Here is a 21,609-nt window from a genome sequence, read left to right as displayed (position 1 = left end):
TCAACATGGATTGTCAGTTCTTCAGCGAAATATGGAGGTCATTTTATTGACCTTATTTGATCCTGTCGTTCTGGCGCTCGTTGTGTGTGTGTTTGCAATGTATTTTGCCCCTCGGGGCTTGCCGTATAGAGGTAGTGCATGCACACTTATTGGACTGGAGTGTAGCGGGTTTTTCAGGCTGGTTATTACGCATGACCGAGAATAAAGTGAAGGAACGTTCAGACAACTGTCTTTTATTGTTTTCTTATTTCTGAGTATTTTAGGCGAACCCAGCACGAACGCTAGGTCACACTAGTGTGCTAGAATGTTTACCGCTTCCTAATTCAAAAGCGATCATCACCTGTTACAGTGTAGATTTGTGCTGTCAAATGAAAAACAAGAAATGCTGGTATTCTCTCTCTCTCTCTCTCTCTCTCTCTCTCTCTCTCTCTCTCTCTCTCTCTCTCTCTCTCTCTCTCTCTCTCTCTCTCTCTCTCTCTCTCTCTCTCTCTCTCTCTCTCTAAACTCAGAGCTAACTTTACAGCAAACTACGGCAACTCAACTCGCGGTCGCCATTTCGAAATGTCCGTCTCGTCGTAGACTTGTTTCCTATTGGCTATTGTGACAGTCCTGACTGACTTTATTACAATCTTGCTCATCCCGATAAATATCAAACATGTTTGATATGATCGGGGCGAGCCCAATATGCGTGAGAGCCGATCGGGAGGTGCAAGATTTGATCTGTGAACGCCTCATTACCAGATCATCTGCGCCGAACATCGGAACCGATCGAGTCCTGGAAAAAAAAATATTCTTAGAGTCTCGGGAGGGGAAAATCGGGCATAAATCGGCCTAAAACTCCTGTGAGCCAGGCATTAGAAGAAAAAATATATAAATAAAAATACCTTACTGGTGTGCATCTTAAGACAAAACAATGACGCATATTTTAAGATATATCAGTGCACGTTACTTTCATTTAAAACAGCTCAAACATGCATTTTAGTCTGGGACTAGCTTAAGCCTTGTCTGTGAAACCAGGGGCTAATGTACCTCCTACCAACTGATAACACACCTGTGACACAATATTTGGGTACGTTTACGCAACAATGGCACACAGATCCGCGAAAACTACTAAAAACACTGTATTCTGCTGCCAGGACACTATAAACTTGAACATGTAATGCGCATATGCATAATGTCATCGTTTTCACAGATTTACACGGTGACTGTTTTAAAAAAAAAAAGCCGTTATCATGTAAATAAACAGCCAAAACGCATTCAAAGTTGTATGTTTTTAGAAAAGGATATTGTGTTAACAGACCCTGAATGTTAATTCAAATGTTACACTGAGCATTCTGTGGAGAAAATGGGTTATAAGTAAAATAAGTTTATTCTGAAATTCAAACAATAAATGTAGCTTTGAGAATAAGGAACATTTACCACAGCAAAGTCATGCAAAATCAAGCTTGTAAGAAAAAAGAAAGAAAAAAAAAGAAAAAAAAAAAGATTGTTTAAACAGTACAACGTGAGAATTGTTGGGACTTGGGAGTAGAATCATATACAGTATTGTTATAAACCAGACAGATTTTTTTTAATCAGTAAAGAAAATTTGAATTGTATAAAATTGTATTCATTGGTGAAAACAATCACGGAGCATGTCACATACAGCCAAACCTAAATGTATTCAGAAACCTTTAGCAATTTTCACATTATCACGGTTTATTCGCTATGGTTTAGAAAATGTATGGTTTAGTAATAAAATATGACTCAAGACTCAAGACTTAAACTGTCAGAACAAATTCATCTTGATAATGGTTGATAACTTTTATAAAACCAGGATGTAATGGATTACAGTAAACCAATCAGCTGTTAAATTTAAGTACACAATTAGATAATAATTTAGCTCAACCAATGACCAAAATGATTCATTTGGTGTCTGTGGTGTCAAAGTTAGCAATTAAAAAAAAAAACCTTCAGCAAAACATCAGGTCAAAGTGTCTGAATCATTTTGGTCTGAAATGTTTGTCAATTTCACTGGTAGTCACTGTATGAAGAATTATTGGGTATAATAATACACTTACTGAAATTAAATATAGTGTCCTGCACACACTAGTAAAACATTAGATCTTGTGTCTGAATAATTATTGGTTTGACTGTATGCCATGACACTAAGGCAAGGCAGTTTTATTTGTATAGCAAATTTCATACACAATGGCAATTCAAAGTGTTTCACATGGAAATTAATTAAACTAGTGGAGTTAGTTTCCACTAACCTGGAAAAAGAATAATCCAGTGTGTTCTGACTGACTGGTAAAATCTTGCACACTCTGAAAGTTGCAAAGCACCAACTAGTAAGATTTGAACTGACACATTCAGGTAGCTATGCATCTGACGGCGCACGAATCGTCTGCTGGGAGTCCCATTAGAGGATGACCGGGCCACCTGACCCCACCAACCATTTTTTGCTAAATGACTCGCCGTGCATCCAGTATACATCCATCAAAATGTGCTTCCTGGGAAATGAACCCATGACCTTGGCACTGCTACAGGTAATGTTAGAGTACAGCTGACGCTCTCAGCACACACTGTGTTCCCAGAAACCTCTGTGGAGTTTACTTGAAAGAAAGTCAAACTTGTGAAAAACTTGGACGGAGCTTGCGAAAGAAAAAGGTATAACCAATTAGACAAAAGTTCATAGGATTCTCCCAGGATTTGAGGTTTTAGACACATTATGCTCACTGACAGGATGTCAATACAGAATGCCATTTCACGAAAGAAAGAAAGAAAGAAAGAAAGAAAGAAAGAAAGAAAGAAAGAAAGAAAGAAAGAAAGAAAGAAAGAAAGAAAGAAAGAAAGAAAGAAAATAAACAAGGAAGGCTTCATGCGTTGTTCAATATTTGTTAGCACTAACTCTCATCTCTTCTCTACAATGCAGTCAATGTGCGGGAGTTCACAAGAGCACAATTAGCCAGCGTGTGTATCCGCCCTCTCCTGATCTCCTCTAGCTCTCAGCTTTCTATCTTTCTTCTTTAATGACAGCAGCCAATGGGCCGTGCGTAACAGTAGACGCCGGAGAATTACTGCTGGATCTCCACTGATTTCCCAGCGTACGCCGCATTTATAGAGTCACAATTAGATTTGATTAGGCCTTTTCTGCTCATGGCTCTGTGTAGCATGAATGCTGACTGGCTCTCTTGGCTTTATGGAGATGAAGGTCATCCTAATTAAGGTAACGGTGGAGTACGGCAGGCTTTCAACACACACGCTGTGCTCAAACCAAAAATGTGTTTCTGCTGGAAACAAAGAACCGTAGAATTCAATGATTGCCAATCAAGAGGATCAAGATTGTAATGCTATGTAATTCATATATTTGTATGGAATATCTAATACTTATGTTTATCTTTATGATCTTACTTTGTCTGTTGGATGTCAGTTGACAACCAGGGAATGATATTCTTGAACAGTACTGATGAGAACTCATCTAGAGGCGTCTCATAAGGGAAACATTGCTGCTGTGACCTTAAATGTCACTCGTGACACTACCAACTCTGTGCAGATGTCAATGCTTTAAAACATCAAAATCTGAGTGCCACAGTCGGTCACAAGACATGCAAAAGCCAATGACATTTGATATTATTGATCTCAAACCTGACTCAACACGTTATGGCAGTTTTTAATGTGTGCAAGATTCCATGGCTATGGGAAAGAGGATGATTATTGATAAAAAAATTTAAAAAAAAAACTCTTTTCCACAGACTTTTCCACACTTTAGAAATTGGGAATATAGTGAACACATTGTATGCACTTCTTTTATCCCACACACTTTTCTGAATGTCCTAACCATTGACTGTAAAAAAAGATGGACGACGATTAACCTTCACGAAATGAAGCCGTGAAATCAAGGACCCGGCCACTCTCCCGCCTAATCAATCACACGCCCCTGAACTTTTTGTGAAATAAACAGTTATGGAAATGTAGAAATTGAAGTCAAAGCTCCAATCTCCTCCCAAAGTTCCCAAAAATTTTGATGTTGATGCCTCAGTGATGACACACAGGAAAGCTGTCAGAGTCTCAGCTGTCAACGTCACCCCCCCCCCCCCGTTTTTATAGCATTAAATGACTTAAATTCAAGAACGAACACTTGAACTGAATCAGCATGATAAATACTGCCTACAATGATAGAAACCATCTTTAGTTTCCATCAAAAAAATCAATTTGAAGTGTAATTTAATGTGTTTTTTGTCCCATTACATTACAAGGGCAGGGTTTATGACCTGTACTGCATCCAGCCACCTGGGGGGCGATCAAAACGCTTTGGCTTAGCGTTTCAGGACTCATGTGGCACGCTCGGTCCTAACTATGACTCCAAATATGGTAAAAGCACAAAAAGCAAAAAGCCCTATTGTTTTCTTTAGGATTATTTTTCTTATTCTTTTTTTTTTTGTCAAGGTTTTAAAGGTTTGGGGGCCCTTAACATGCTCAAAAAGTATTGAAAATATGCACACAGGTTGAAAACTACAGCCATTAGGCCACATACAAATATTAGAAACAAACACATTTTGTACAATTTTTTTTTTTTTGCAATTAAAGCAGCATATTCCACTTAAAATTGGCTTGGACCCATCATCGCTGCTTGCAGCTATATTTAAACCTACACTATGTGATATTTCCCCCATCTAGCGGTGTAAAGGTATATGACCATCCAGCGAATAATCGTTTCTGTTCCTCTCAATTCTGATTTTGTTTCAACTCCTACAGTGGCCGATTTAGTCCAAGATTAACATGGCAATCCCCCTCTTCACATTCGACACGGTGCCATCGAGTGTTAAAATGCGAAAGGCGAAGCTTGAATTTATGGGTATGTCCCTCTTTGGCTAATGTACTTTCAAGATGGAGAGGCAACATGGCAACCGGCATTCGAACCCCTCACCCGTATGTATTTTCAATGGCATATTATAAACTTACGAGAATACTTTATTACTTAAAAGAAGTAAATATACATTAATGAGCACATATATGTTTTTAAAGAACTAAGTGTTTTTAGCTAAGAATAAACTAAAAAAAGTTTTAATTATTTGTTTTTTTTTGTTTTTGTTTTTTCATAATCAATACATACTTCATATTTGTGATAACATGTTTGTAATAACTGTGGAAACGCATGTCAGAGCAACAACTAAGACATGAGGGTAAAAGAACTGCCTGCAGAGCTCAGAGACAGGAATGTGTCGAGGCATAGATCAGGGAAGACTACAAACACAGTGACCAGACAAAAATCATGTTTTTCAGAAGCAGGGCTTGAGGGACTTTTCATGGTTGAAGAAAAGCTAAAAAAGCTACAATATACAGAGATATCTTTAAAGGGATAATTCACCCAAAAATGTAAAATTCTCTCATCATTTACTCACACTCAAGTGGTTTCAAACCTGTATGAATGTATTTCTTCTGCTGAACACAGAAAATATATATTTTGAAGAATATGGGGAACTAAAGAGTCGATGGAGTGTGAGTAAATGATGACAGATTTACATTTTCCATTTATGGGGGAACTATCCCTTTAACGGAAATCTGGTCCAGAGCAGACTGGGCCGAAGGTAAGAGTGGATTAGGGAGGACTCGGTAAATGTTCTTGAGTGACCCAGCCAGAGCCAGGACAGAAATTTAATTAAACATTTCCCGGAGAAACCTAAAAATTGCTGTCCACCGCCAGTCCCCATCCAACCTGACAGAGCTTAAGAGGATCTGAAGGGAATAATGGCAGAAACCCTCCAAATACAGGTGTGCAAAGCATGTCACATTATACCAAAAATACTTTAATCGCTGTTAAAAAGTGTATCAACTAAGTACTGAGTTAAGTGTCTGAATACTGCAATGTTAAATATGATCCTGCTTAGGGAGTGCAGGTGGAACCTGTCCTATTAAACCTCTCATATCTAGGGCCTCATTAAACTATGTGCGTACGCTTAGATTTGATCTTAAGAGCATGCATACAAAAAAAAAAAAAAAAAAAAAAACTGCACACCAGCGTTCATACTGGAAAAGTTCTTAGCGCCAAGTCAGGATCTTAGAAGACATACACATTTTTACTTCTGCCAGAGAGTCGGAGAACTGCAGGTATTTGGAAACCTAAGAAAGTATTGCTGTAAAGGATTTGGACGTTTGACTTTTATATGTTAATGACATATACTAAGCAGAGATCGTAATTCACTTAGCTGCGCACAATTTCAAGATCATTCGCGATTTACACTTCTGGAAGAGAGTCGTACGCAAGCATACACTTTCCTTCTCTAAATCACACATTTCATTTAAGATCAAATGTAGGACAGCTCCCTTTGCTATTGAGGTGTGTGGTGTCATCATGCCATGATGTAAAGAGTTCTGCTAGGCCTTCAGAAAAAGAAAAAGAAAAAAAAAGGATATCCAAATTATTTGAAATATATCCGTCCATTGTAAGTAAAATCATCTACAAGCAGTGTAGTTTTCAAACGTCTGCCGATTTGTCCAGGACTGGCCTCCCTGACAAATTCAGCCCAAGAGCAGACAGTCTGATGCACAAAAAAGTCTCCAAGAGCCCCACAATTGAATCACATGATCTGCTAATAAGTTTTGCAATTGTTAATGTCAAAGTGCTTCTATCTACAATCAGAAAGAGACTGCACAAATTGTACCTGAATGGGAGATGTGCCAGGAAAAAGCCTTTGCTGTCTAAAAAGAACATTAAATCCAGACTACAGTTTTCCAATGAGCATATATGCAAATATAAGACCTATTGGAGTGATGTGCTATGTATGTCCACAGTAACAACAGACATGTTTGACCAAAGACAGCTTTTCAGGAGAAGAACCTCATGCTAACTCTGAAGTAGGTGGTGGAAATGTTATAGTTTGGGGTTGCGTTGCTGCCTCAGGGACTGGACAGCATGCATTCATTGATGCAACTATGAATTCAGCTTTGTATCAGAAGTGCTTGAAGATAACATGAACCCATCTGTCCAAAAGTTAAAACTGAATCAAAAGTGGACATTTCATAAGGGATAATGTCCACCCAGCCGGTTGTTATCGCAGAATAAACCCCGACAGAGTGATCAGGACCCCGAAGCGAAGCGGAGCGTCACTCTGAAGGGGTTTATTCTGCGATAACAACCGGCTGGGTGTACATTATCCCGCTTATTACATGGCTACTAGTCTCAAATAAATAATTATTAGACACAATATATTGTCTTGAGATTAAATATTTTATTAGCTCTTACGCAAAGCTTCCGCTAATTAAAACAGTTCCAAACTCCTTTAAGCCTTTATCTATTGCTGCTAAATGTTGAAAATGAATGCTGAAAGGGTTAGTTCACCCAAAAATCAAACCAAGCCTATGATTTACTCATCCTCAAGTCATTATAGGTGTATATTACATTCTTCTTTCAGACAAATACAATCGGAGTTATATTTAAAAAGTCCAGGCTAACGTTAATCCCAGCAGTAGTTGTAGTTGTGTTTGAAGTCCATTAAATGCAGCTGTCCGTCAAATAACGTGCTCCACACGACTCCGATGGGTTAATAGAGGCCTTCTGATTCCAATCGATGCGTTTGTGTCAGAAAAATATCCATATTAAAAACGTTATAAAGGAAACCCACCTTGAAGTCTTCAATTGTAACCCACGGCTGTTTAAGCCACAAGATGGCGCCAGCGTTAAGCACAGAAGTAGTACCGGTCAAGATAACTCGTAGTACCCGTATGAGCGGGTGTTATCTGGAAATAACATACCACTGGAATGCGCGATTGACCAATCAGAATCAAGTTTTTCACAGAGCCGTGTAATAAAACAGGATAACAATCCTAAACGCTAGCAAATCCACCAAAGAATGGCTCAAAAAGAAGAAATGGAGAGTTATGGAAGGGCCTAGTCAAAGCCCAGATTTGAAAACTCTCTGAAATGTTCAATGTTCAGGGAATCCCACTGTAATGATGTGAGGGATTTGAAATGGGCAGAACCAAAGAAAACCCTCAAACACCTTGCAACTGAAAGGAAAACTGCATGGAAGAGTGGTCAAAATGACAGCAAATGGATATCAGAGACTGTTGGACAATTATGCAAAACATCTATAAGAAGTTATTTCTGACAATACTAGCTAGACCAAGGATGTACTTAATCTTCCCACAGAAGAAGAAATGTACATGACATATATCAAAATATCTACTGATATTTAACATCTACTGAAAAAAGAAAATTTTCCTAGTGGTTTTGTTCAAGTACCAACTTTATGAGTAGACCCCGTTTTAGACGATCAAACGTTTGCTTGCCAAAAAAGCCTACAATTTCCATGGGATGTACTTATTTTTTTCACTACGCACACACATTTATTATTTTTGTCACATGAATATGAAAAATGAGTGTAGGGAAAGTCGCAAAGGACACTCACAGCTCTCGATTTCCAGTGTGCAGTTCTGCTCATCTAGTGGGTATCTGCGCAAGTCCATCATGCAGGCGGCTGTGGTAGTAATCCTGTGAACACAGAAAGTTGACACTATTAGTCACAAGCAACTATTTTCTCTAGAATCACTTTCTTCATAGAATCATGCCAGTGCTTGGGTGAGTTAAATCCAGCATATTCTTTCACATTTTTTGTTGTTGCATATTCACCCATTTCATATTTTATTCCTGTAATGTATATCCAAAGTAAATTGTGTTTAAAGGGGGACCTATTATTCAAAATTCACTTTTGCACGGTGTTTGAAAGTGTGTCAGCAGCACAACAATCCTATAATGGTACAAATCCACCACTCCTATTCTTTTTACCCCCATAAATCATGAGAAATGTCTAAAAACAAGCCATTTGCAGATTCTAGCTTTTTTGACATCACAAAGGCCTAGGCCCGCCCACGATTACTGATGGACTCCAGCCTATTAGCATAGCTCCGCCCCTCAGTGGGCTGTACACAGTCTGCCATGTTTATCTCCTCCAGACCATTAACAGCAGCATTCAAGTAAGAAATGTGTACTTATTTTCTTATCTTAAAGCTACTAATGTGATTCAGTCGAGAGCAGTGAGTGATTTTCAGTATTATTTGGTTCATATTAACAGCAGATATAGCAGTAGATACTGTATATTACGCTGCTTTCACTTTAATACACATATCTAATACACACATGTGGCTTCTTTCTCTGCTGTTTACATTCCCAGACATAACCAATTGTGAACTTTGTGTGTTTTTGACATAAGTGTGTGTATTTGATAGTTTAAGCGCAATAAGATGTGAAAGAGAACTTAGTTTAATACTCACGGGACACTCCGTCTGACACACAGCTTTCTGTGTGTGTGTGTGCGCGCTCAGAAAACCATACAGTATATCAGAAGTTTAAACTGATATGGTTTCAAAACACTTGCAGATCATAAACTTTCATGATGATGAAGAACTGCAATGTCACGTGAGCATGACCACGATAGAGATGATAAACAAAACCAAACAGATTTTTGATTTGTTTTTGGCAGAGTAGCTGAGGCACGAGCTGAAAAGGTTCTGCCCTCTTCTAAATAGGGGGACAGGGAACAGCAGCTCATTTGCATGTAAAGATACATGCACAAAAACAGCATGTTTTCCTTCCAGTAAAAAAATAGCATTTACAACACGGTATAATACATGATCAGGGGGGTATTTCAGGAGACACCTGAGACCTATATTACATAAAAAGTGGCATAATAGGTTACCTTAAAAAAAGGAATTATATAATGATGCTTAAAAAAAAAGTTTCCTGAACCCTCCAAACCACCTGTCATAAAGGACAAATTATATTTCAAAGGGAGCATCAGTGTGGCCAACTCCATCTGTAGGATGAAGTGTTCTGAAGGGTGCAAGGCATTTCTGTATAAAACTTGCATGCCTGAAGCATTCTGTACAAGGTTACCTTGATTATAACTGCAAAACTCATGTTTTTTGTAGCTGTTAAGATTGTTTTGGCCAAATATATGTAAATTCAGTTATGTCTTTCAAATTAATGTCATTCAAATTTAAATTAGGTGCATGAGACCAACCAAGGGTTTTACAAACCTCAAAGTAGGATAAATAAACAAACTCAAGGTTCAGAGTAAATCATGAGCATATACCCGAATGATGTGCTCATGCAGAAAACTAAAATCTTTGCAGATCCAATCCAATTACTGATGGATAAAATCAAAACAATGTCACATACTGCCGAGTAAAACACCCCTCAGAAAATATCATGTTTACACAGGAATATGTGACGTTGATATTGATCTGCAAGACATATTTTTAGTGGAATTTTAAAGTATTAAATATGCTTTCTTTATAGCTGTGTTGAGAATTAATACAAACATGAATACAACCATGTCAAAACAAAAGCTTTTTATTTCATGACTAATGTCAAGTCTAAATAGCCCATGTTTTCCTTTTCAAAGCAGAAAGTATCTGAAATGAGCAGTAAAGAGGGTTTGAGCTAAGTAAAGGCCTTTTCCGTACTAAACATTTACTGCAGTGGAAGGTGCAAGAGAAATCCTCTTGCAGGGATTGATAGATGAGCGAAAATCTGTGTCCTAGTTTCCAGTCATACCAGAAGCACCTTGCCTCCATGTCATAGCTAAGTGGGAATACCAAAGAAAAGAGGGCAAGCAAGAGAGGTATTAATATCTGCTTTGATGTATCCGCTACAGGATATTACATCGTAATCATACCTGCAAACTAGTCGCTTTCCAGTGAAATGCGCCGTTTTGATTAAAAATCTGACACTTATGTGAATCGTGTAGATCTGAGATTTTATTTTATTTTTTCAGAGGGAGTGTGTGTGTGTGTGGCAGGGTGGAATTGCAAGCACAAGAATCCTTACAAGAATCACAAATGTGTCTGCTTTCCCATAGATTGGAGGGAGACATACAGTAGATGCCTCTTGAACTTTCGCAGTCTTTTTGGCGCTCTGTGAAGTGACAGATCGCCGTAGCGCCTCAGTTCAAGCGGAGCGCACGTGAACCGATCATCTCTTTCGCTTTACTAGTTGCAACATGGAATAAACATGAATCAACATCAGAAGATATGTTGAAAGATAAAGTACAAGTTACTGAAATCTGTATCGTCGCATGCTTGTAAGCAATCTCACATTTACCTCAGAAAAGACATTCAATGTCCAAACATGTATTAGTCAGCTAGAAAAATTTTCTTGGAGAGGAGCATTAAGCTAAATATATGCATTATACTGCATATTCACTGCATTTTTATTTAAAGGATTAGTTCACTTAAAGGTGTCATGAACTGGCTTTTTTGTTTTTATTTTATACTGTTGTCTGAGGTCAACTAATGACGTTCGTGTGGTTTTTACATAAAAAAAATAAAATAAAAATAAAAATAAAAAATTCATAACTAATAAGTAATAGGCTATTTTCTACACTGGTTTTGAGGCTCTCTCCAAAACATTGGGTTTTGATAGGCATGTCACAATGGAGAATTGGAAGTAAACACCCATAACTAGGATTGGATAAGTAAGGGATAATGTACACCCAGCCGGTTGTTATCGCAGAATAAACCCCGACAGAGTGATCAGGACCCTGACGCGAAGCGGATGCGGACATTGCATCTCTGAAGGGGTTTATTCTACATAACAACCGGCTGGGTGTACATTATCCCACTTATTACACGGCTACTAGCCTCAAATAAATTAGACACAAAATATTGTCTCGAGATTACATATTTTATTAGCTCTTACGCAAAGCTTCCGCTAAGAAAAACAGTTACAAAAATGCTTTAAGCCTTTATCTATTGCTGCTAAATGTTGAAAATGAATGCTGAAAGGGTTAGTTCACCCAAAAATGAAACTAAACCTATGATTTACTCACCCTCAAGGCATTATAGGTGTATATGACATTCTTCTTTCAGACAAATACAATCAGAGTTATATTTAAAAAGTCCAGGCTAACGTTAATCCCAGCAGTAGTTGTAGCTGTTTTTGAAGTCCATAAGTCATTGCATAAGAAGTCCAATGCAGCTGTCCATCAAATAACGTGCTCCACGCGGCTCCGATGGGTTAATAGAGGCCTTCTGATTCGAATCGATACGTTTATGTAAGAAATATATCCATATTTAAAACTTTATAAAGGAAACCCACCTTGAAGTCTTCCATTGTAGCCATGACTGTTTAAGTATTTAACAGCCACAAGATGGCGCCAGCGTTAAGCATAGAAGTAGTACCGGTCAAGATAACTCGTAGTACCTGGATGAGCGGTTGTTATCTGGAAATAACATACTGCTGGAATGCGCGATTGACCAATCACAATCAAGTATTTCACAGAGCCCTATAATACGATTTGCATATTTAATGAGCTTAAGCTCCCCTGTCAGTTCAGTTCACATGAGGGAGAGGAGAGATTGAGGGAGAAGCGGCAACCGGAATGATTTTCTCAATCTTGACTGAACTTTTGTAGCTTTAATACAGATTAATCTATATATATATATATATATATATATATATATATATATATATATATATATATATATATATATATATATATATATATATATATATATATATATTGTAATGTATGCAGTGATGACTTTGAAGTTTCCAGCATCGCATTGTTTAAATAGCAAAATCTGTAATTCATATTCTTTCAATGCATTGACAGCAATAATATAGGATATGGTGGCTAGTGAGATAATTAACATTACATTCATTTTGTACAGGAAACAGCAATGAGAGGCAGCTGGCCATGTCAAGGGCTGTACTCTTTCACCTTTCAAAGTTATAACCTGCTAAAACCACTCAAGCAGAATAAGGGCCCTGGGTGTGTTCGCTGACTGGCAAGCCTCGGTGAGAACAAAGAGGGAAAAGAATGATATGAATTCCCCAGGGAGAGCTTGTTCAGACTGCTAAATTTGCTACCAGGGCTGGCAGCTGTTGTTAAGGTAGAAAATGGTGTTAGTGAGAGTGGTTCAAGGAAAGAGTGAGGTAAAAACAACCTGACATAAAAGATGCCATCAGCTGCTCCCTTTTCTTTTCGTTTCTTGAAATGACTCAATGTCAAGTGAATTGTGTTCCATTAAGACATTTGCCACACATTTAAATGTTGAAGTTTATTGAGACTTGAATCTCTTAAACTTGTTATTTATTACAACACTCTTCCAAACATGTCTCTTTAACACCATAGTGAATAGAAAGTTTGACAGCTGTTTGAAAACATGTAAATAGTGTTTTACTTTCTCAATTCTCCGTGACGAGCAGAAGTCACACAACAATGGCAGATTTGAATCTGTGGTGGAAGAACGTACCTACACACACGAATCAAAGTCGTGCCGAGTTATATTGCATCCCTGCTCAAGTGATACCGCTTATATATGGATGTCTCAAGTGTACAACACCGAACAGATGTATAAGTACAAACGATCAAAGACAAAGAGAAGATAGTTGGCACATTTGAAGTATCTGTATAGAGGGAGATAACAAGATGACGGTGAGTTAGAGAGGTCAGGTTACACATGCTCACTCCAGTCACTGCGAGGGCATACCCCGATAGTGTTAACTTCAAGACATTGCATAGTGTTCCCTTTCTCAGGGAACCGGATTACATATGCAACCTAAGATATTTTAGAGAGAGCCTGAACCTCTAATAAATGGAGAGCAGAAATTCACTCCTCAGACCGTTAGGACACACGAGCATTAGAGGCGGATCTTCAGAGGAAGGGAAACTGTCACATATAATCTTTATATTCACCGATCAGGCATAACATTATGAGGAGAAGTGAATAACACTGATTATCTCTTCATCACGGCACCTGTTAGTGAGTGGGATATATTAGGCAGCAAGTGAAAATGTTGTCCTCAAAGTTGATTAAAAGCAGGAAAAATGGGCAAGCATAAGGATTCGAGTGAGTTTGTCAAGGGCCGAATTGTGATGGCTAGATGACTGGGTCAGAGCATCTCCAAAACTGTTGCTCTTGTGTGGTGTTCCTGGTCTGCAGTGGTCAGTATCTATCAAAAGTGTTCCAAGGAAGCAGGTTAGTGTGCCCTGGCACAATGCAAAAATGGTTCAGGAATGGTTTGAGGAGCACAACAACGAGTTTGAGTTGTTGACTTGCCCTCCAAATTCCCCAGATCTCAATCCAATCAAGCATCTGTGGGATGTGCTGAACAAACAAGTCCGATTCATGGAAGTACCACCTCGCAACTTACATGACTTAAAGGATCTTCTGCTAAAATCTTAGTACCAGATACCTCAGCACACCTTCAAGGATCTAGTGGAGTTCATGCCTTGATGGCTCAGGGTGGGGGGTGTTCTGTGTTTTTTAGGCTATTAAATGTATTTATGGACAATGTAATGTTATTTTTTTGGCTAATTATTGGGCTAATTTCTCTCCGTCTGTTTGCATGCACATGCTTCTTTAAAAATAATTTACTGATGCATTACTGTTTTAGCCAATTTATATCGATTATACATCTTTATTTAAAGTTTATTTTATTTCATAATGTTAAAATGTTTAATTAATTTTGCTCTGTAAAATAAAAATGTGAAACTTCATTCTGCATTTATCATATATTTATTTTAGTCAACGTTCAGATAGTGTTGAACGATATACCGGTACTAGAAAAGTTTTGCGATACCTTGCAATTACAAATGGTAGGATATGGACTTTTATTAGTACCAGCGCTAATATGAGTTGTATTTCTTAATGTGCGTGGATGTGTGACAGCAGGTGTCAGGATTTGTGTGCAGAGCTCTGCTTCCACTGTTCACTAAACATTGGAAGTAGTAGAAGAGTTAAATATATACGCGCAGCGCATGACAGAGAAAGCAACAGAAATATGCGCGCATGAGAAGAAAAAGCGCGGCGCGGGACGTGCTCGCGATGCCAGACTCTGACCTGAAGTGCACGCATGCGCCCTTCAGACAACAAACATCGATCGCCATTCAGTTCTTTCACGGATTATTATTTGGGTTTGAATGGTCAAACATATGTTAAAATGCACGGTCTGGCGAGTATTCAGGTATACACAGTCGGATATGTCTTTAGTGAATGTATACAGCTGAGGTAATTAGATCAGTGCAGGTTAAGCCAGACCTATTCTGTGATTAATGTTAAAGCCCCACTTGGCTACTTTTGCTCTCGGGGTCCCCCTACAGTTTGGAAAAAATAATGTCCTCAACTACTGTCGTAAGCTCTGTCATCCTACAACAGGGGATGCCATCGCGCATGCATTTGTTGACATGACAACCCTGATAGCCCTGAACTAGTAATGCGCGGGTCGTCTCATAACCCGCGGACCCCTTATGTCTATTTAATGGTCGCGGGTGCGCGGCGGGTTGTAAAAATATATACAGTGGTGCGGTGCGGGCCAAATAACTTCATAAAAGCGTCCCCGCGGGTCGGTGCAGCACTAACAGTTCCCCTGAAAACTGCAAGAGGAGTCCTTCTGGCGTCGCGTGTGAAATGTCTTCATCCCAGGTAACGTTACAATCAGTGGCATGTTTCAGCATGTCATATGAATATAATTTCATGGGTTTTATTTTTTTCAAACGCCAAATAATCACGATGCTCATGTTTACAAGCCAGCGTCATTATAGTAGTCTATTGGTTAGCGTTTTACAGAATCTATATGATACTTCAGTTCAATGTTTGAGTGGTAGCTCACCGTAACAAGCAGGACAGCATCGGTCGGGCACGCCTCCTTCAGCTCACGCCAACGAGCAAACGCTGGTCACATGTTGATCCTTGTCCTGTCTTTAATCCCATCACTTTTTCATTTCCTCTTATTGCTTTCCTCCAACAAAACCTTTTCTTTCTTATTTGTCTGTGCTGCTTCGGACATGACTATATTATCCGACGAACAAAGTTGGGCTCGCACGTCCGAATGTAAGGAAGTGTGTGTGTTGGTGGAAGTGACGTATATGCCGTAAAGCAGTCGAATTTTGTAGTTCTTTTCTTTTTCTCGGGTTACTACCCGAAACCCGAAGTTTAAAAGTACGATTAAAAACGATACAGACCCCATCAGGCTATGGCAGACGTGTCATTCAACCTATTGTAAGTCGATTTATCATCACAAGAGTCTTAAAAAATATATTATGAAGGTTGAAAAGTTACCTAGTGATGCTTTAAGAAAACAATGAAAAAAACCACCACATGCTTGGCTAAATAACTAAAATATATTTATTAAGAATCAGTGTATAGATAAATTATAGAGTGAAGACTAAGCAGTTTTATATTTGATTATTTAATTTCTTTCTTGACTTGCTACTGTTAAATAGACCTAATGAAGCTGAAAGATAAAGCACTGTTTTTGTCATATTGTTTGTAATTTGCATTTTTTGCTCATTTTTAAAAACAGATACAATTAAAAAATTATATTATAATTAGAAGATTACGTTTAAAAATATTTAATAACTCGTATCATAAAATAAGATTTGGTCATCCCAACCTGTTGAGAAGTGAAAGTTTAGTGAATGATAACATGATTGATAATGATGATCTCTGTAAAGATCTTCACACTGGCATGCAGTTATTATAGCAATAAAAGAAGGGAATGGTCAAAAACCAGGGCAGGAACATGCTGGCCAAGTGAATTTTAGTTAAAAAAATAAAACAATGAATTATAAGTTCTGTTGTCATATTATTCATATTACCTGTTTTTTTTTTTTTTTTTTTTTTACTGTGGTATCTATTTAGTATCGGTATCGAGGTATTTTAGTCTGGTATCGTATTAAAATCAAAAGTTTGGTATCGTGACAACACTACGTTCAGACTACAGGCAAAAGTGGCCCAAATCCAAATTATGTTTGCTCTTGTGTGACTCAGGTCTGTTTTCAGAACAGTGTGAACAGCACAAACCATATGCAATCAAACTTTTTAAGTTTTGATTTGGGACACTTCTATTATGTGGTATTAAATCAGATACAAGTCAGATGTTTTGCAATTCAACCTCAGTCTGAAAGGTCATATAAGAATGCATTATGTCATTCTATATCGGCATTCAACACAATTATGAACTGATTTTATGACAAAAATTTTGGGCATATCCAAATACCCACACTTGCGGTCTTGGCCACTCCGGCAGTTGTTTGGTACATTATATATGGGACAGTTTTCGGTGATAAACCTACTCTTACAATAACTGTTTTGTTAATAACCTTCTGGCAATCTGACTGTCTGTTATGGTGGCCCAGTAGTGCACAACACATCAAAATCAAGCCAAAACTCAACGAAAAAGCCACAAAACAACAGAATCAAGCCACAACGGAAAAACCCACAACACAACTAAATCAAGCCACAATGCAAGGAAAAACCCACAACACAATGAAATCAAGCCACAACTCAAGGAAAAACCCACAACACAATGAAATCAAGCCACAACTCAAGGAAAAAGCCAAAACACAACGAAATCAAGCCACAATGCAAGGAAAGACCCACAACACAATGAAATCAAGCCACAACTCAAGGAAAAAGCCAAAACACAACGAAATCAAGCGACAATGCTAGGAAAGACCCGCAACACAACGAAATCAAGCCACAACTCAAGGAAAAAGCCACAACACAACAGAATCAAGCCACAACGGAAAAACCCACAACACAACTAAATCAAGCCACAATGCAAGGAAAAACCCACAACACAATGAAATCAAGCCACAACTCAAGGAAAAACCCACAACACAATGAAATCAAGCCACAACTCAAGGAAAAAGCCAAAACACAACGAAATCAAGCCACAATGCAAGGAAAGACCCACAACACAATGAAATCAAGCCACAACTCAAGGAAAAAGCCAAAACACAACGAAATCAAGCGACAATGCTAGGAAAGACCCACAACACAACAGAATCAAGCCACAACGGAAAAACCCACAACACAAGTAAATCAAGCCACAATGCAAGGAAAAAGCCAAAACACAACAAAATCAAGCCACAATGCAAGGAAAAACCCACAACACAACGGAATAAAGCCACAACTCAATGAAAAAGCCACAAGACAATGAAATCGAAACACAACTCAAGGACAAATCCAACACACAATGAAATCAAGCAACAACTCAATGAAATCAAGCCACAACACCATGAAACCAAGCCAGAACTCAACAAAATCAAGCCATAATATAATAAAAAAGCCACTCCAGAACCAGGGTTGGACACCCCTGTTCTATAGATTCGCCAGTCTTACAAATATATAAACCCTACGACCAATTTGCAATAGTATATTGACAAGAAATATCAGTTAAAAATCACTTATGTGCATTACAGCTGCATATTTATACTCGAGAACACTTTTACCCACTACCACGGCAAATTGCGCCTAGGGGAACGTCTGTCAATTCCACCGAGTGGTTGAAACGTATCGGTATTTGTATGAATTATTTTTTATTTTTGTGTTCAAATTCCAAGGTTGTGTTGTGCATTACTGATTAATTTACACATGTTTGTTTTTAAATGTTAAAAGTACTTTTGATGAATACAGACTATATTTATTCCAAAGAAATTGGCAGACGTTCCCTAAGGTGTCATGTGCCATGTAGCCGGTCAAAGCGTTCTAGCTGCATAAATATGCAGCTATAACTTTGAAATCATATTTAATGTCGATAAACAATGGTTATTCTACATACTGTTTAAACTAATTGTGGTATTGATATCTTTGTATGAATGCCGACCCTATAGATAAGTGGCAACTTTACCACGCTCCGAGAGCCTAGTGGTCGGGAGAATTTCCGTTGTGTTGTGGCTTGATTTCATTGTGTTGTGAACTTATGTTTGCTTTTTATATTTGGCCACTATAGTCTGAAGCATGGGCAGGGATACAAAAATACTGTCGAAATTATGCAGGATGGTGCAAAACTGATAAATAAATTGAGTTTCTCGGTCCAGGTAACACAGACAAAGAGTAAACACTGTTCATTTGCATATACTACAGATTAAAAATAACTAAAATAGGCTGTTTAATGGCCGTTTTTAAGCTTTAAAGGGGGAGTGACATAAGCAATAATAAAAGTGACATAAGCAATAATAAAAGAGCTGTTTTAGAAAGTGTGTTTAGACTCTATGACGGAAAACACCAATAATAACAAGATGAAAAGTGGACACTTTGCTACTGTATTCATGCAGTCTTTATGATATTTTAATTGTCACTGTGTCAAACACAGATGAGGACACAGATGGATAAGTGTTAGTGCAAAGTTTATTTAACAGAGGGACGGACACAGGTGATACTCAGAAGTTGATGGTGAAGACGATGATGAAGGGGAAGACGATGATGAAGGGGAAGACGATGAAGGAGATGAGGAGGATGGCAGGTGAGTGCTTCAAAGAAGGACAGGTAGTCGAGGTTGGATCGGTGCAAGACCAGACGGTGAATGTGAAGGTGAGGAGTGCTTATGTAGTGTTGCTGGTGATGGTGCCCAGGTGTTTAGAATTCTGGCGATGGTGAACGAGTGGGCGTGGCAGTGTCTGATGGCTGTGAGGGCGTGACACACTGCATCATTCAGATAAAAACAACTTTTAAAAAAAAAATAAAAACCCAGTTAGACAGCAATGCCATCTGTTTTACTGCAGGGCAGCAACAATGTCAAAACATCTTTAATTAACAGTGCAGATTATATATAATGGCGAACTGACTGTCAAGTACTAAAGTCATAAATGATGAATTTGACCTGGAGTAACAGAATGAAAAAAAAGAAGAAAAAAAACTGCAAACTCTGATGTACTTGAGCAGAAAGTCATACTCATACAATATTATACTCAGTCTGTTGTTAATGCAAATTTACGAGGCACTTGGTAACTCATCATATTTTAATGATGCATTTCTTTACTTCAGCAAGATAGTTCAACTAATGTAAGGCTAATTATACTATAATTAGTTATACATAAAGAGCATATCTCTATCTAATTAGTAGATGCTCTCATGCATATTTATATAATCAAGCATGAGTGCATATAATAGCTTGAGATCGTACACTTAAAGAGCCAAAAAGTGTCAGTAAAGTCAAATGCTCTCACATGCTTATGGAAGGACAGCGCTCAAGACAATGTCGGTAAACTTATACCAATATCATGGTATCAAGATGCTGAAACATACATTATGGACAACATCTAAAACATAAACATTTTTACAGCTAAAGAAACTGGATATAATTACTAATTATTAAATTTTGTGCCAAATACTAGTACTTTGATAGATGCCTTTGTGGTGAGACATATCCATCTAAAACTACAGCAAACACACACACACACGCACACGCACACACGCACACATATATATATATATTGTTAAAATAATTAATTATTATTGTTATTATTCCCATGACCCTACACATATCCCAACCTCAAAAGCAGCAAATGTAAATCTGGCATGCTGAACATGTACACAATAAGTGCATTGCATCAAATGCTTACTTTTATAATGTACGTGCATAGAAGAAAGGACACCAAATACAACGTGGGACAGTAAAAATTACAACCAGTTATAGGTCAGATAAACACTTTTTCCATGTATAAAGCAGTGTTTCCCAACCCTATTCCTGGTGGCACAGCTAAAGTACACTTTTACATCAACAGCACACAACTGTTCCTAATCAAACACACCTGATTCAAATCATCAGCTCATTAAGAGACTCCAAACCTTGACATGAGTAAATCAATCTGCGTTTACATTGCAAGTCTTAATGCACAGATCTGGAGCCCTATCATGCACCTGGCGCAATGTGACAGCAGGTGCAGCGCAAGTGTTTTTTGCCAATTTCAGCCCGACGCAGTTATCATTTTCATGTCCAGTTCCATGTTGTTTAAATGTCAAATGCACTGGCCCATCTGTTCACCCATGGGTGCCTGGTCTGAAAACCCGGTGTGTTCAGGAGCATTGTTGGCGTGTTGTTATTTTGAGGAACTGAAAACGACTGCGCCATTGAACAGCACAAACCTGCTCTAAAGTCAATTGCGCAGTATTTTAAGTTATTTAAAAGGGTGTATTAGTAATATGTGCCTATAGGTGGCACACAATGTCCATACACTCTGATTATTACACACACAGGGACGTACAGAAGCACACACATATATATATATATATATATATATAAAAGGATTCCTCTCTGGAGAATGTGAATATGCATTGGTGTGAGCGCAACTGGCTTTTAAAGTGAATGGGAGATGAGACTCTGATTGGTTTATTGCATGCTAATACACCCATGACTCATTAAGAGACTAGGGACAACCCTTTTAGACCATGTGCCTGACGCGCCAACCATTTTTTCCATTGTTAAACTAGCAAAAGTGGATTTGGACACGCCCTGAGTGCACCTGTGCCATGATCTTTGGACCATGCACTCAGATCTGTAAAATAGGGCCCTTTATCTTTTGACCATATTTGCGTTTTTTTTTTTGGTCCTGTCTGTTAACATCCTCTTTAGACACGACTGGAATCCGATATCTGGGTTTACATTAACTCCTGTTTAAAACAATCCAATTGCACTCTATTTTACAATGCGTGTACTTACCTAAGAAAGTACTTGTAATATAAGCTAACTACATGGGTTAGGTTCAGCAGTGCTTGCAAATAGTGTGTATAATAAGTAGGGCTGTCAAAATTAACGTGATAATAATGCGAGTGAGTCATGGACACACACACACACACACACACACACACACACACACACACACACACACACACACA

At 38.2% G+C, this 21,609-nt stretch overlaps 1 protein-coding gene across 2 annotated transcripts in view; it reads right to left on the bottom strand.

Moving 5' to 3' along the window:
* The window catches only part of LOC137046909 (gamma-aminobutyric acid receptor subunit beta-2), a 141,036-nt gene that overhangs the window by 67,815 nt on the left and 51,612 nt on the right, over positions 1 to 21,609 (bottom strand). For both annotated transcript variants that reach the window (XM_067424371.1, XM_067424372.1), the window contains one exon: positions 8,391 to 8,473. In XM_067424371.1, coding sequence (XP_067280472.1) covers positions 8,391 to 8,473 — 83 coding nt within the window. The remainder of the gene's footprint in view (positions 1 to 8,390; positions 8,474 to 21,609) is intronic.

The sequence above is a fragment of the Pseudorasbora parva genome, chromosome 18, assembly GCF_024679245.1.
Source record: "Pseudorasbora parva isolate DD20220531a chromosome 18, ASM2467924v1, whole genome shotgun sequence".
NCBI classification, from domain to species: domain Eukaryota; kingdom Metazoa; phylum Chordata; class Actinopteri; order Cypriniformes; family Gobionidae; genus Pseudorasbora; species Pseudorasbora parva.
This window is presented reverse-complemented; position numbering and strand designations above follow the sequence as displayed.